The sequence below is a fragment of the Aythya marila genome (genome assembly GCF_965140915.1).
Source record: "Aythya marila genome assembly, chromosome: 25".
Classification (NCBI taxonomy): domain Eukaryota; kingdom Metazoa; phylum Chordata; class Aves; order Anseriformes; family Anatidae; genus Aythya; species Aythya marila.
Window position 1 is genome coordinate 3,172,063 of NC_139066.1, and position 14,309 is coordinate 3,186,371.

At 44.5% G+C, this 14,309-nt stretch overlaps 1 protein-coding gene across 17 annotated transcripts in view; it reads left to right on the top strand.

The window, feature by feature from the left end:
- Nucleotides 1-14,309, top strand: part of TANC2 (tetratricopeptide repeat, ankyrin repeat and coiled-coil containing 2) — a gene marked incomplete at its 3' end in the record, with an annotated part of 279,985 nt that overhangs the window by 173,757 nt on the left and 91,919 nt on the right. For all 17 annotated transcript variants that reach the window (XM_082779048.1, XM_082779047.1, XM_082779046.1 and 14 more), the window contains one exon: nt 3,282-3,468. In XM_082779048.1, coding sequence (XP_082635174.1) covers nt 3,282-3,468 — 187 coding nt within the window. The remainder of the gene's footprint in view (nt 1-3,281; nt 3,469-14,309) is intronic.

Genomic DNA, 14,309 nt, shown 5'->3' on the forward strand with positions numbered 1-14,309 from the left:
ACTTTTTGGGAAACTATTTTTTAACTGTACTGGCTGCCAGAGAAGCACAAAGGACAATGGGCCTATGACAGAACAGTTTAATTTTTCAAAGCTTAGTGAAAACGTGACAGATGAAACAGCAGCAATAATAATAATAATACGGAATGTTCTGTCAATGGAAATTTATATTTAAAACTAGCACAGAGGAGCATTCTTCTATATCAATACAAAAATAAAACATGTCAATCAATGCCAAGTGATATGCCGTGTTATTTAGTAATTTCCAGTTGCAAGTAGCTTGCTCCTAAGGAGCTGCATTGATAATACTGCAAATAAAAGAGCTTATAAGAATATCACTTTTGGCATTTCATGAAACAATGATGTTATCAGCTGCAGGAAAGATGATTGTACCCCTCTTGGACTGAATTTTAATTTGAAGAGTAAATTTTCTGTGTTTTAAGGTTAGTGGATGTTATTTTGCTAGCACTGAGATAAGTTTCAGCAAGGATTTGTTTAAAATACTGCTTGAAACGGGCATAGAAAAACCTTGCCATAAACAATTCATAGTAGTAATCATGCTTTGCATTCTGAAAGATCCCAAACGTGAACTGATAAAATTTTTAGATGCTGTAGTATCGTTGAGGCTAGGAGCAGTGAAAGGAGCTGAATCACAGAGCTGGAGAACAGCTGAGGCTGAAGGCACTTCTGGAGATGTTTAACCCAACCCTCTGCCCGAGGCAGGCTCAGCTCAGAGCAGGTTGCTCAGGGCTGTCCCTAGCTGGGTTTTGAACATTTCCCTGTCTTCTGTGTCGGGGGCACGGTGGTCCTTTGGCCTATCTCCAGTCTGCTCATCTTGAATGGGGGAGCCCCATCAATGCTGCTTCTTTCACTGCCTGAACCTCAGAAGTAATGCTACCTTATACCCGACGGAGTTTATTGTACTGTCAGTGAGTTAAAGGAAATCAACATTGGAAAACATTAACTTAATAGCTCGGGTATACCAGTGGGGTCTGATCAGCTGCAATAAATCCGAAGAGACAGTCCCACGGTAGCGGGTAGCTCAGTGCAAGCACCTGCTTGATTCACGAGCAGCAATCCCAAAAGTGCCCCATGTAGGTTGCGTTAAGAAAGACACACACCCCAGCAATTCTAAGTGGCAGAAAATAATGGAATATTTTCATTGAATACTGGCACAGAAGTATTTTTTAATTTCATCACTAGAATTAATTAGTTAGAAATAGTTTTGGAAAATTAAAAATAAATTTACAGAAATCATGCCAGCATTTAGACATCTGAAGATTGCAGCAAGGGAAAATGAAAAAGGGTCACTGAGAGGAGGCACGTGGCAGGTGCTACAATGGATGCGTGCAACCAGAATGCCCAGGGAGCCAGGATTTATAGAGCAGCCAGCTTGCTGTCGGTTCCTAGAAGGCTACTGGGGGAAAAGAAAGATCTATTTATAAGTGCCTCGAACATAAAAGAAGGGAAAATAACAATAACCATGATCCACTAGTGGCTCTGCAAATTGGATGGGGAGAGGGGAGCGTTGCTTTGTTTCTCCTGAGGACTTCAAAGGCTGGTCTGGTGGCAGCCGTCTCGCTCGCTGGCGGGATGTTTTATACGGGTACCGAAGGGAGATGATAAATTTCTGGAAATACCGACACGGTTCATTTTCTATCATGATTCAGTCTCAATGTTTAATACAAAAACGGGACGCGGAGCCATCAGGTCAGCGCTCCAGCCCTGATGTACCAACGTGCTCCTTCATGTCAGTTGAGCACAGTTACACTGGTGCAAGAGCAGAGGCACGGGGAGGTGCAGGAGGGTTGGGGCATCCACATGGTGCTGCCCCAGAAGCCCACCCATGGCACTGGGTGCCCCTTTTTTGCCCCACAAGCCTGGGGATGATGCTCTGAGTAAGGGTTCTTACCAGCTACGTTGGGATTTCTTGGCCAAATTAGATTTCTTCCCAGTAGCTACACGTGGGATCTGGCTTCTAATTTAAAAACCAGTGAATTCTCCACATGTTGTACTTAAAAAAAGTCCACTCCAGACACCATTTGAGCTTCAAGTATAGAATAGTGAGAAGGAAAAAAAATAATCAGACTTCAAACACATTGTGCAGTTTGTAAGCGTGATGCTTTCTGTGATCACCCTGGGTTCAAATGCTGTGAAAAAGGGAACAGGAATCTGCCTGACTATTGGGGAAGCATTCACATGGAGAACAAGAAATCTCAGGCACGTTCCAGGTAGGGAATTAACCTCTGCTGATCCTTCCTTGGGACTGGAACCATTTTGCGACAGTGGAAAAAAAACACCAACCTGTAGGCAGAGGCGAAAAGGGCTTTGTTTTGTGAAAGGGAAGTAAAAAGTTGCATGTTTGGTAAGCTATTTTGGGATGGCTGCTCTAAAGTACAGGGTAACGTTGATGAAGTTGCTGTGTTAGGTAGACAGGAGCACCTACCAGTGTCAGCGGGTTTGTTGCTTACAGATATTGCAGGATGGATCTCCAGGAGGAGCTTTTGCCAGGGAAGATTGTGTATCCAGCAGCCTGCGGTTAGAACAAGGGATCTGTGTTGTATCACAGCTTGTTTCAAATCAAATTCAGGAATAATTTTGTTTTCTTAATAAACTGATCTCTGTGCTCAGCATCAGATGTACAAGTTTCTTGCACACAGTTTCAGATGGGTTCATTCCAAAAAAACTTTTAAAACACCAGTCTTTTTTGTGCTGCTGCGTTTTCTGTTTTGTTCTGCCTTTGGAGAGCAACCTTTTCACTGGTACGGGTTGGCTTTTGGCTTTCTTTTTTTTTTTTTTTAAATAAAAAAATAATAAAAAAAAAACTTTCTATGGTAGGGAAAGCATGCCGGTCCAGGGAAGGGCAGTCTCATATCTAGATAAGGGATTTTGAACTTCCTCTTTGCAAGGGTGTGAAACCATTGTTGCTTTTCTTGAATGAAGGAAACATTTACAGGGCAAAATAAAAATTGCAGTCCCGCTGAGATTTCTGAGCAGATGTAAATGGCACCGAGGTCTTTGTAGGATTTCCTGCATATAATGTTTCTTGCTGTAAGTGAAGGTGAGATCATGCTGTATACTTATGACCCTCAAGATTGCTACTTAAACAGAGTCACAGACTTTATCTCACTTTATTGTGCTAGTTTATTTCTTAACTTTCAGTTCCACGTTAACAGACTGCTCAGCATTTTAATGAAGCGTGCAGTCATGTTGCTAAATGCCACTTGCTGGATGTTTCCCGCATTGCCCGTTGAATGAGGAAGCTGGAACTTGCTCTTTTCCAGACCTCCGCAGGAACGCAGCGCATAAGCCCCTGCTCCACGCTGACCAGCAGCACGGCCTCGCCGCCCGCCAGCAGCCCCTGCTCCACCCTGCCACCCGTCAGCACCAGCGTCACCACCAAGGACTGCACCTATGGGGCCGTCACCAGCCCCACGTCCACGCTGGAGAGCAGAGACAGCGGTATCATAGGTGAGCGTGCCATCTCTCTCCTCCTTGCTCTCAGTTAGTTCCCCTAATGCTAAGCCAGGCAGTCATTGAGGGCTTAACGAGCTTTAGTTTGGATAATATATGTGTGTTTGATAATGAACGGGGTGTTTCCACGTTATTCGTGTTAATGTTTCAGTAACCGAGGTGAATTACACCTCTCTGTCTTCAGCTCCTGATAAAGAAATTCATGTAGAGTTGCTGGGAATTGGGAAGAATGTGAGCATACACTGTTTGATGCAAAGTTTTGGGAGTTGTTTAATGGTAAAAGGCAGAGTTTGCCTACCTCATTCTATTTTTGCTTCCCATGTGCCCCCCACCTTTGCTGATTCACACACTTAGTGCAATGTTTTCTTCCCAACTTTTTCTTCCCTCCTTTAATTCTAGTGAGGTTATTTTTTCTGCCAAGTTTTTCTATTGTTCTCTCATCTCCCTCAACTTGCTGTCCGTGCCCATTTATGAGTGTGGAGATGCTAATTTAGAGAGATGCAAACTTTTTGGCCCAAGAAGTGGGACAGGGATGGGCAGTGCCAGGCAGTGGCTGCTGCTTGGGGCTGCCATCTTCTCCTGCTACCTCGAGTGATTTGAGAGTGATTTGATCTGTTTTTTCAACGTTTTCCTTGTGTTAAGTCCCTAGCCACTCTTCTTTTCTGTTAGGGGAAGGAGAGTGGATGATGCTATTACCTTCGTAGTTCAAAGGCTGTTGGGTTTTCTGTAAAACTATTTGGTGGGGAGGAGACTGTGAAATGTGTTCTTGTGTTACATGTGCAGTAAGTAGTTTCTCTGACTTCTACCATAGCACTGTTGAACTCATAATTTTAGAGGATTAATGAGAATAATTTTAGATTCTCGCTAGGCTCCACCTCTTCCTAATTGCCAGCGTAAAGGATCTCGAGCAAATAGCATACACAGATTAATTTGTGCTCACTGGCTGTGAAAGCACAATGGGAGGAAAGAAATTGCTGTGTAATATCAGGCAGAATGGCCCTAGCATGGGTGTCCTCACCAGGATTTTATGTTGAGTGTTTCTCCAGCTACGAATACTCTACTTTGCCAATGGTTTATATAGTGCTTAAAGAAGGAGGGAAAACGAAAAAGGCAGGTTGATAATTCAGGGAGGTTAGTTGTACTGGTGATTAATATTTTGCTTGGCTGATCAGGAAATCTGGGCTTAGTTCAGCTCCTGTATGCCACAGAAACCTTTGTAGCACTTCTGCCTGCATGATCTTAAAATGCAAATATGTAAGCTATTCTGAGCTGCATACCACAGTAGGCTAATGGATTCTGGGAGAGCTCTTTGCGGTGTCACACACCCTTCGGTCTCTGTTTGCGATGCCCCCTGAGCTGGGCTTCCTTCCCTCCGGCCGGCAACAGCCCCGCGAAGCCTGGTTGGGTTGGAGAATGGTGGTGAGTAGAAGTGGGCGTTTGGTTTCAGCTGGGTCCTGCCTCTCAGCACACCTGTGAATTAGGTCTAAGACTGAACGAAGCCTGAAGTGCAGCAGCAGAGGTTGCGAAAATGCGTGTGCTCTGCTTTCATGAGCTGCTGTTACTGCTGCGGTCTGGTGGTGTGCTGGGCTGTCAGGTTGAGTTCATCCCCACCTCGTGGTGGGCCCTCCCCTGCCACCACAGGGCCGTGAGGCTGAGGGTTCCTGCAGGTAGGTTTCGTCTGGACCTTCTGGTCCAGGGGAAAGGCCGAGAGGTGCGGGTGGTCTCAGCGGCAACCCCATGTGTCCGAGAAGAGTCAGCACGATGCTGACTCCTGGTGGGATCAGTTGTTGAAGCTTTTTGCTCAGACTCTCTACCATACCCTTCTGTCAGTAGGTCTGTACTGGCATTTTTTTAGTCGAGAACATTTTTCCCCCCTGACAAGGAAGATTCTCTTAGCAATTTCTTTCAGGAGCACAGATTTTTTTTGCATGGAAAATCTGGGAAGTGAAAGAAGGTGGCTTATCCCAAGGCTATGTTAATGTATCCCAGATGGAAAAGTCATGTAAAAATATGTGTATGGAGTAGGGGAAGCACTGTTCAAGGCTCCCAAAAAGCAGTGCTTTCCTCTTCTTGTGTCAGCACTCAAAGGAGAACAGGAGACTTTCTCCCCTTCGTTGCCCCCCCTTCACTTTGACAATAGTAATTTCAACACCTCCTTATTCCAGCCTTTCATAGAAGCTGGGCAGCTGTAACAAATTGTGGGGGAAACGGTCTTCTCCAGTCACACTTTCCAGCAGCAAAAAAAAGAAAAAGGGGATTTTTTTAGCCAAGCCTGTTAGCCTGTTTCCATCCCTCTGCTGTCTTCTGCAAGGCTCAAGGGCAGCACAAGCTGGGGGAGGCAGCTTCCCCGGGGGACATGGATGTGGGGTTTTGTCATTCTGGCACTGTTTGGCTGTGAGCTGGGCGTGCAGTGATTTTGTAAGGTGCTCTCTGCACAACAGCAATTCCCTGGGATTATTTTCACTGCAGAGTACAGCAGCCACGTTGCCCACACGCGGAAGGCAAACCAAAGCTCAGGCGGGCTCTGCTCTCCCTTTTAGTAACACATCAGCTCCTTTGTTTCTGGAGGGTCAGGGATCAGGTTTCCCTCCCTTGCATTCCTGCTTTATTGGATACAGATCTTCTTGTGTGCATTTCCCTCTGTCGTGTTTGCTCTCGGCAACGAGGACTGAACTGACATGGCTTTTGGGCTGAGGGGCTTTACGTGGTACCTTAAAAGTGTAAAGCTCTTGGAGATTTCCATGACAAAGCCACTTGGATTTTTTTTTTTCGTTGCCATTTTTGTGGAGAGAAAGATTAAACATTTCCCTGGTGTTTTATGTTTCCTGAGCTATGATCCCTCCTGCTCCTCTCAAGTGATGTGAACTGTTAGCTCGTGCACCTCCGCAAAGGTGCATTTTTCTGATAGATGAGAAATGGTGAAATGAGTGATAAAAGTTACAGGTATGGGGAGATCTCCTGATCTCCGTCTCCTGTCTGTCAGTCCTCAGCTGCAGCAGGCATCACCTCCAAATCTCAGTCGTGAATCACCACCAGTTTGTATTTTGAGAACAGAGGCTTTAAAGTGTGTCCCAGGTCAGTGTGCTCTGTGTGCAGTATTTGAGAATTAGCGAAGGCCAGAAAACAGATAATTAATAAAACAGTTAATTAAAGTGGGAAGGCAATGCTTACACCATAACTGCATTTCCCCATGTGTTTTTGCTTAACATAAAATGTTTTTGTACATTTTAAGCTCATTTTACATACCCATGTTGCTAGACACAGCACAAACTTGCACGGCCAAACTAGAATGGGCATTTTTGTGCTTAAACATGCATGTGAAGCCCACGTTCCTTAAAGAGGACAAACTGAGCTAAAGAAAGCACACTTGTGCGTGTCACCTGTTCCTTAATTTCAGTTATCACCAGAGAACAGACGTGTCTTATCTTTAATCTGCATGGCACTGGTACCATGTCACGCTTAGTGACCACTTCAATAAATGCACCACTTGGGTTGCAACAGCCTTATTTTAATTTTTAAAGCCCTTTGTAGCAAAGGAAAGTTATTTCTACTTAGTTGAAAGAGTAGCGACGTTACAAGCTCCAAATCTTCAGATTCACACACACATCACCTTTCCCAGCACAAACTTCTTGCAAACTGTGTTGGGTTTTCTTTATCTCAAAGGCTCAAACTGGGTTTAGAAGCACAGTCCAAAGCAGGAGGACAGACAAGGGGAATGAAGGCAGCTGAAGGAAAGATAAAAGGAAATTGTATGAAAAAGGGTTAGTATTTTTTAGCTTTTATATTAGTTGCATTTTGTTATAGCAGCTATCAAAAGCAGTAATAAATGTAATCGTTAACGTGCAAAAAAAAAAAAAAAAGGGGGGGGGGCAGGGTAGGAAAGGGGAGGTGAGCCAAAAGGAGAGATAGGAGCAAGTCAGCCCTTTCTCCTCGAAGCCACTAAATCGTTTTTGTATAAAGCAGAATGGCTGGTGAAAATGCTGACCTGATTTTAACCTCTGAATAGCTTCCAGGATTTTTTGGCTCCCACTGTATAAAAGCAGCCAACTGTTAATGTTCAAAATCTGCTACTGAAAAGAAAACTGGTCAAGGCACCACGTGCTCCTGCAGCGAGACTTTGTGCTTCTCATCCCGACAGAAGTGGGCTTCTAAAGTTTTGCTGCTTGGATGCAGCAGAAAACACAAAAAGAAATCTCCAACAGTCTTAGGCAAGTCTTAAAATAAAGCAGAGAACATTTCTTGCCAGAACGGGAAGATCACCCAAGTGCTTGTGATGTTTGAGTAGCACTTCGTATCATTTAGTAGCAGTCCCAAGGGTATTAAGTGAGCGGCTGCGTTCCTGTGTTGAATCTTCCTGCAGAAGTGACATTTGCAGTGCTGTGATTTACTCCCTGACGAAACGGGGCCGCGCTCCTCCTTTATGTAAACTTCTGTGCTAATCTGCGACGTGTTCCCTGCTTAATGATCAGGGGATCTGAGTGAGGAAACACAGGTGTGATGCTGAGGCAGCTGGAAGGAAAGCCAGTGAGCGGTGTAAATCCTCTTGCACCACTGCTGCAGTGATGTAGGTAGGTCTAATAACACATGGACCAGTTGGCTTCACTTAAATTTTGTGGATTTTACAAAGACGACACATAAAGGGTCCCTGTCCCCTCCTGGAAATCTGCCCGGTAGCTTTTTTCATGTTTTCCCCTCCTTGATGCTTTTTGTTCCTCACTCTGACTCCTGACTTTTTATCAAGTTGCTGCTTTCTACAGATTTATGCATACGTTGGTTGAAAACAGGATTGTTAATAAATTCATCTAGGCTGCGTGTGAGGCAGAATAGACACTGCTGACAATAAAACAAGATACATTTGTTTGCAAGTTTAACTGTTTTGAGAAGGGAACAAAGAGCAGCTCAAAAAGCACTTCAAGATAAATTTAACTCAGGTTAAATATTTTTGTGATCTTACAGCTGCTGCATTTGAATTCTGACAATCTCATCAGTATTATGAAATGTTCTGGTTAATAATGAATAAGATTTCTAACAATTGCAGTTTTTTCTTAGTCTACCCAGCTTCCATTTGGGTTCATTCCCCAAAGGAGGAGCTCCCTGAAAAATGTCTGCCGTTGATGATGATGAGCTTTTGTTCGTTAATGTATCTGCTTATTGTAGGTGATTGGGCTGACAGTCAGAGATGAAAAGGGAGGCTATTTATCAGGCACGTCAGCAGCTGTTGAGCAAAATTGGTGGGATCACAGAATCTCAACCACATCGAGTACAAAAAAATATCATTTCTGGATCCTGATTAATTTTTTCTTAATTTCCTTAAAAAGGACAAATTGAGCAAAAGTAAACACGTGCACATGTGAAGCAATTCATGGTCAGGGTGAGGAGTGAGGAACCCAACCAGGCATGAAACAACATTTCTGCCTCCCCCCAGAGAAGGCTCCGAGGCATCAAGGGCTGTGTTTGCTACCAAAATCTGGCCCTTAAATATTGGATAGGTAATAGGTTGGCGACAGGTGGTTGTTATGTTTTTTTTTGGGAAAAAAAAAAGGTGGAGGTGAGAAAGAAGAGTGTTTAAAGATAAAAGCAGAAGGAAGCAGCCCAGAACACGTGTTACATTAGAACTGTGAAATCTGCTCTGGTTTACTGTCCAGCCTGGTAGATGGAAAAAGAAATGGAGTGAAAAATTGAAAGAAAGACTACACTGAAAAAAATGAGCAGGAGATAGCTAGAGGAAAATTCAAGTTGTTGCTTATATATTAGATTTGGAACCTTTTTACCAGATTTCTTTAATATTCACAATAGAGGACTGTGAAAAATACTCACCACCTTGCTTCAGCAAGTGACGAACTAAGGTTTAGAGAGGAAAGATTTGCTGCTAAGTTTAGTTTCCTGAGCTCAGTATTTGCAGTAACTTGTGCTGTGATGCGGGGAGCGTCCCCGTGCTCTAATCCTGCTTTACCCTTACGCTTCTAGTCTGCAGAGCAAGCAGGTACGAGCCCTTTCTGGCTTGGAGGCATTCATGCCATTCTTCATCCTGCCTGTCAGCCATTGCAGCAGGGAATTCAGATTTAGAACAGCAAGAATATAGGGTCAGCATGATGCTACTGTCAAGGTATTTCTCATTACGTTTCAAGACCTTTTGTGTGCTTACTGTGATTTATAGTAGCTTGAGGCTTGGAGCAGAAATTGGTTTACCTGGTTAATCTCTGTCTTTTCATAGGATTGTTTATGCAAATTAGACCAATTATTTCCCCCCCCCCCCCCTATTTGAGACCACTGTTGTAAGAGAAGTTAAACTTAGGAAGAACAAGGTGGATTTTGACCTCAGAACCAGGGCTGGTTTAAGGTTGTGGTTTGGTGGTTGGTGGTTTTTTGGTTTTTGTTTTTTTTTTTCTTGGATAAGCCTTAAACTTTCTGTCTGATGGTGTCCAGCAGAGAATAACTCCCCGTCTTTCTCTAAAAGCACCCAGTGCTCCAGAGGCCAGCCATGTAGCGCAGTGCCCAAGGCTGCCTCCATCCCTGGGGAAGGATTTGGGCTTCTGGTTTGTGCCAGCCCAGCTTTTCTGCTTGGCAGCCAAGCTCCTGGGGGCAGTCTGGGGCGACTTGGCTATATTGAGGTGTATCTTTCTGCGGCTGAGTTTATGAAGGCTTATGTAAATTGGGGTAAAAAAAATTATTTTACTCCTTGTCAAGTCATACATTTTAGCTAGGACATCTCTGATGTGATAGGGCAAGTTGTATTTTATTGTGTTACTGGATGAGAGTGAAATGAGGTTAACCTGCAGTGGCTCCACGAGTGCTTCTAGTATTCAGTTTCAGGGCAACATATGAGGCTCGCTGCTCTGCTGCAGTTACTCTGTAAGGCAACAAAATCCCTGTTTCCTATTTGAGATGCATTATAAATCTCTACATACAATTAATATCGGAGCTGTTGCTCGTCATAAAAAGGTAGCTGTAGGAAAGTGCTTTTTTCTTCAGCTCCATCTGCAACGTGAGCATGAAGGTTGACATTTTCCAGGCATGATCTCTGCCTCGAGGAGAATTGGATGGGATGCTAAAAATCCCCTCACGTGTTTGACTCAAGACAAATGCAGTTGAAAGCCTCGTGCTCCGGGGCACAGGCCAACCTGCAACTACATTAGAAATAATATTTGCTGTCCTGTAAATACAGGATATTTCTTAGGGATGTGTAGCACTGGCTTCAGTGACGTCTGGGATGCTCTCTCAGATGCACCTTGGATGCAGTTCTGTTCTTTCCCAAAGAAATAAAAATATTTTAAAACATGCTCTTGGTAAAAAGTTCTAACCACGATGTTTCGCCAAAGGAAAGGAGCCACGTCAGGGTTCGAAATAAAAAGCTTGACGCAGGCAAAGCATCAAATCCTCTGCTGAGGTAAAAGGCAAGTGTGAGTCTCGAATGCTAAAAGCAAGATGGGATTGTAAAAGGGCCGCTGGTGCATCTCTGGGGTGTCTCCCTGCCCGGCATCAAAGCACACATCCTCAAAGAAGCCGAGGCAGCGCCGCTCTCGCCGATACCGTTGGTGCTGTTACAGAGGGTGGTGTTAAAATCTTGCAGGCAGAGATAGGGCAAATCCCCCAGGAGCCGTGGTGATTGCACAGGGGTGCCTCCGCGCCTTGATCCTGCAGTGAGAGGGTCTGCAATGAGCAGTGCGGCGCTCTGATGCTTCACATGCCTCAAATTCTGTCCTCGGATTAAACACGGTGTGAACTGCACGCCGGCTGATTCACAGGGGATATGATCTGTATAAGCACCCATATTTATCTACACGTGCCATCACTGGGGTGCTGCGGAGAACCACACACGTTTCTCCCTGCCTCTCGGGTCTCTCCTGTTCAGCACAAGGCTCCCTTGGGTGCCCCCGTCCTCCTCTGTCCCTGCATGAATCCCTCCCGTAAAAAAATTCCCAGCAGTGTCTGAACGCCTCTTTGGATCTTTTATAACCCTTTCATTAAGAAAGGATTAATTCCGTCATCTCCATCAGTGTGACATCTGCATTGTCATTTCCCAGTTTGCCAATTTCTGACTTTGTGGTGCTGTGGACCACCCACAGGGACACTGACCCTCTTCATCCCCAGGCTGTGACATCCCACATCCTTCAAAGCCCTGAATGTGTCCCACACAGCTGAAGCGTTGCCAGCAATGAAAACTTCAAATACTGGGTTTTTGGTGGGCCAGGCCATAAATGTCCCTGCAGCCCCTTTTAGCGCTGGCACAATTCCAACACTGTAATGCCAGGTTTTGGTCTGTTGGGATCGTTCACCATTAGGGCCTCCTTTTCTCAGCCCAGCAGCTGGGTTAGTGCCATAGTCAGGAATTACAGAGCCACGAAATCTCCACGGATTAGTGCTAGATACTTGCAGGTGATTTAGCTCTTTAATCTAACCGAAGTAGTATCAGCAGGAATTTCAACACGAGAGTCAGTTTTTAGCATAATCTGATGTTCTGATGGTCTCCTTATAGCTCTGTACACCAAAATCTGCTTGAGGATGGAAACATGGCCAGCGGTGTCGTGGTGCTGGTGCACGGTTCCTCGCCAGACAGCCTCACCCCACCCTCTCCCCAGCACTAAACTGCTTTAAGCTGCAGAATATTTTTATCATGTAGGTAGAGTTCAGGTACATTAATGACACAACAGCAGCCCTCTTGTGAATTTGGGCAGGATTCAGCCCAGGGGTGGCTCCTCTTTCCCCACGCAACCATCCGAAGAGCTCATTCCTGGAGAGCACAGTTAATCCCCTGCAGGGAAATTAAGAGGTCGTGGGGACACCTGCTCGCACACCCAAATGTCTCAAGGCAGCCTCTGTTCTAGAATCCCCTCTGCAGCTCTGTTCTTTGGAAAATTTGGGGTGTGAAAATGGCAAACCTGCAGAAATAATAATAATTCGCAGCTTTTCTTCTGGCAACAGGTGTTTATGGGCTTGATCCTGCCTGCAACTTAAATGAAGTTCTTTCTACCCAAAAAGTCTTTGCACTTTTTTTGTACCTAAACCTCACCTTTTGCCCCTGGTTATCGCACTGAAACAACCTGAGTTGGTGCACGTAAATTTGTGAGATTCAGTGTTGCTCACCCAAAAGTCTGTGGCAAGGTGGTGGTTGCTGAGCTCCAGGAGCCAGGGACAAGCCCAGCTCTGGGGTGGTGCTGGTGGCTCACGTTGCTGACTTATAGATAGCCTCACGCTTTTGCCTTTTAAATAAAATGAAAATTGTTTTGGTTTAAAATAGCTCATAGAAGAGATTAACTCCGTAGTATAATCGCTTCCAGCCTGTGTAGCCGTGCTTGTATCATCCCGGGCTGTTCAGGAGGTAAATTGATCTGCAGGGAGCAATCCGAAATACCTGATTCAATGAAGAGTTTGCACATAAACAGCCTTAGTGTAAAACAGTGAAAATCATGTTTACAATGAGCACAAATTGACAATTAGAAAAGAGACCAGCAGGGTTTATTATCATTTTTTTGTCACTTCATTAAGAGAAATCTTATTTTGACGCATGGTTATTTTGTTTTGTCCTCAGTTTAATGTATGAAGATGACTGCTTTCAGCTGCTGACGCGTCTCTACCGAGATTAATTAGAAATATACTGGGGTTGTATAAATTAATGATTTTTTTTTCTGTAAATGGACGGCACAGCATGCTTAGCACCTCAGAGCCAGACTTCTGAAATGGAGTTTTTCTGGGAAACAGTAAAAAAATCTGTTTATTGATATTAAGCAGTTTAAGGGAGCAAAAGAAATCTGTGAACATCTGCTTCTTGTTTTTATCTTATTTTATCACGTTAACGTGTAAATGTGTTCACCTGACAGCGCGCTGTGTTTAAATGCCAACATTTGTGAAGATACCGGTTCTTATCTGTTACCTGCGTTGGTTTTAAGTTTTAAACAATGATGCAAACAGCTACATTTTGGAAACCTTGATGAGGTACAAAAGCATTGATCTCACTTTATGGATGGGAAGCACAACCCTGAGAAATAAATAGGTCCAAAAGGTAAAGGCGAAGCCGCACGGGCTGTGTTGGGATGGACACAGATCAGGCACTTCTTGCACGTCTTCGTGTTTTTTTTTTGGTGATTTTGTGCCTTCAGATGAAAGCTTTAACTCTGGTTCACGTTATAGTGACATTTAGTGTGTATAATTAATGCAGATTGATCCTTGGACATTGAAATGAATGGTTTTGCACTGGGGAGAGAGTCAAGCAGCCGGCTTGGCACTTATGGAAGGAGACCACCATCGGCCCTGATTTTAAGTGCCTGAGGCTGCCTGTTTTGTCAGAGGGGACAGGGCAGCTCTGGAGGGGTATTTCTGAGTCCAATCGGATGCCTATCATCAGGCGACACCCATCATGTGAACAACCAACTTAAATATGTAGTTCTCCTCTCCCAAATGAATTTGGAAAAACAAACAAAAGAACCCTTACCCACGTGCAATTAAACAGCAGCCTCCTTTAGGTGCTCTTTGCCTGGAGCCTCTTCTTTAGGCTGCTTGCCTTCAAAAAGTAGCCAAAGCTTGGCAAGGCTTTAGCCTAAACACACGTGAATCTTAGGAGTAATTAGCTGTTCGCATTCATCAAGACAAAAATAAACGCGGGGCTGGTTGTCAATGAGGCAGCAGAGCTGCAGGACTGAGCTGTTGTGCGGGCAAGGAAGGCTGCCCCTGAGGAAGCCTAACAGTGGGGTTTGTGCTGCAAAAAGAGGAGATGCTGCTGTGCCCAGGGACAGATGGCAGAGAAATTAGCGGAGAATTTGGGCCTGGAGTGGTATTTACCATGGCTAAGTGAAAATGACGTATTTCAGTGGATTTATGTGATAAGTATTAGCGAGTACATC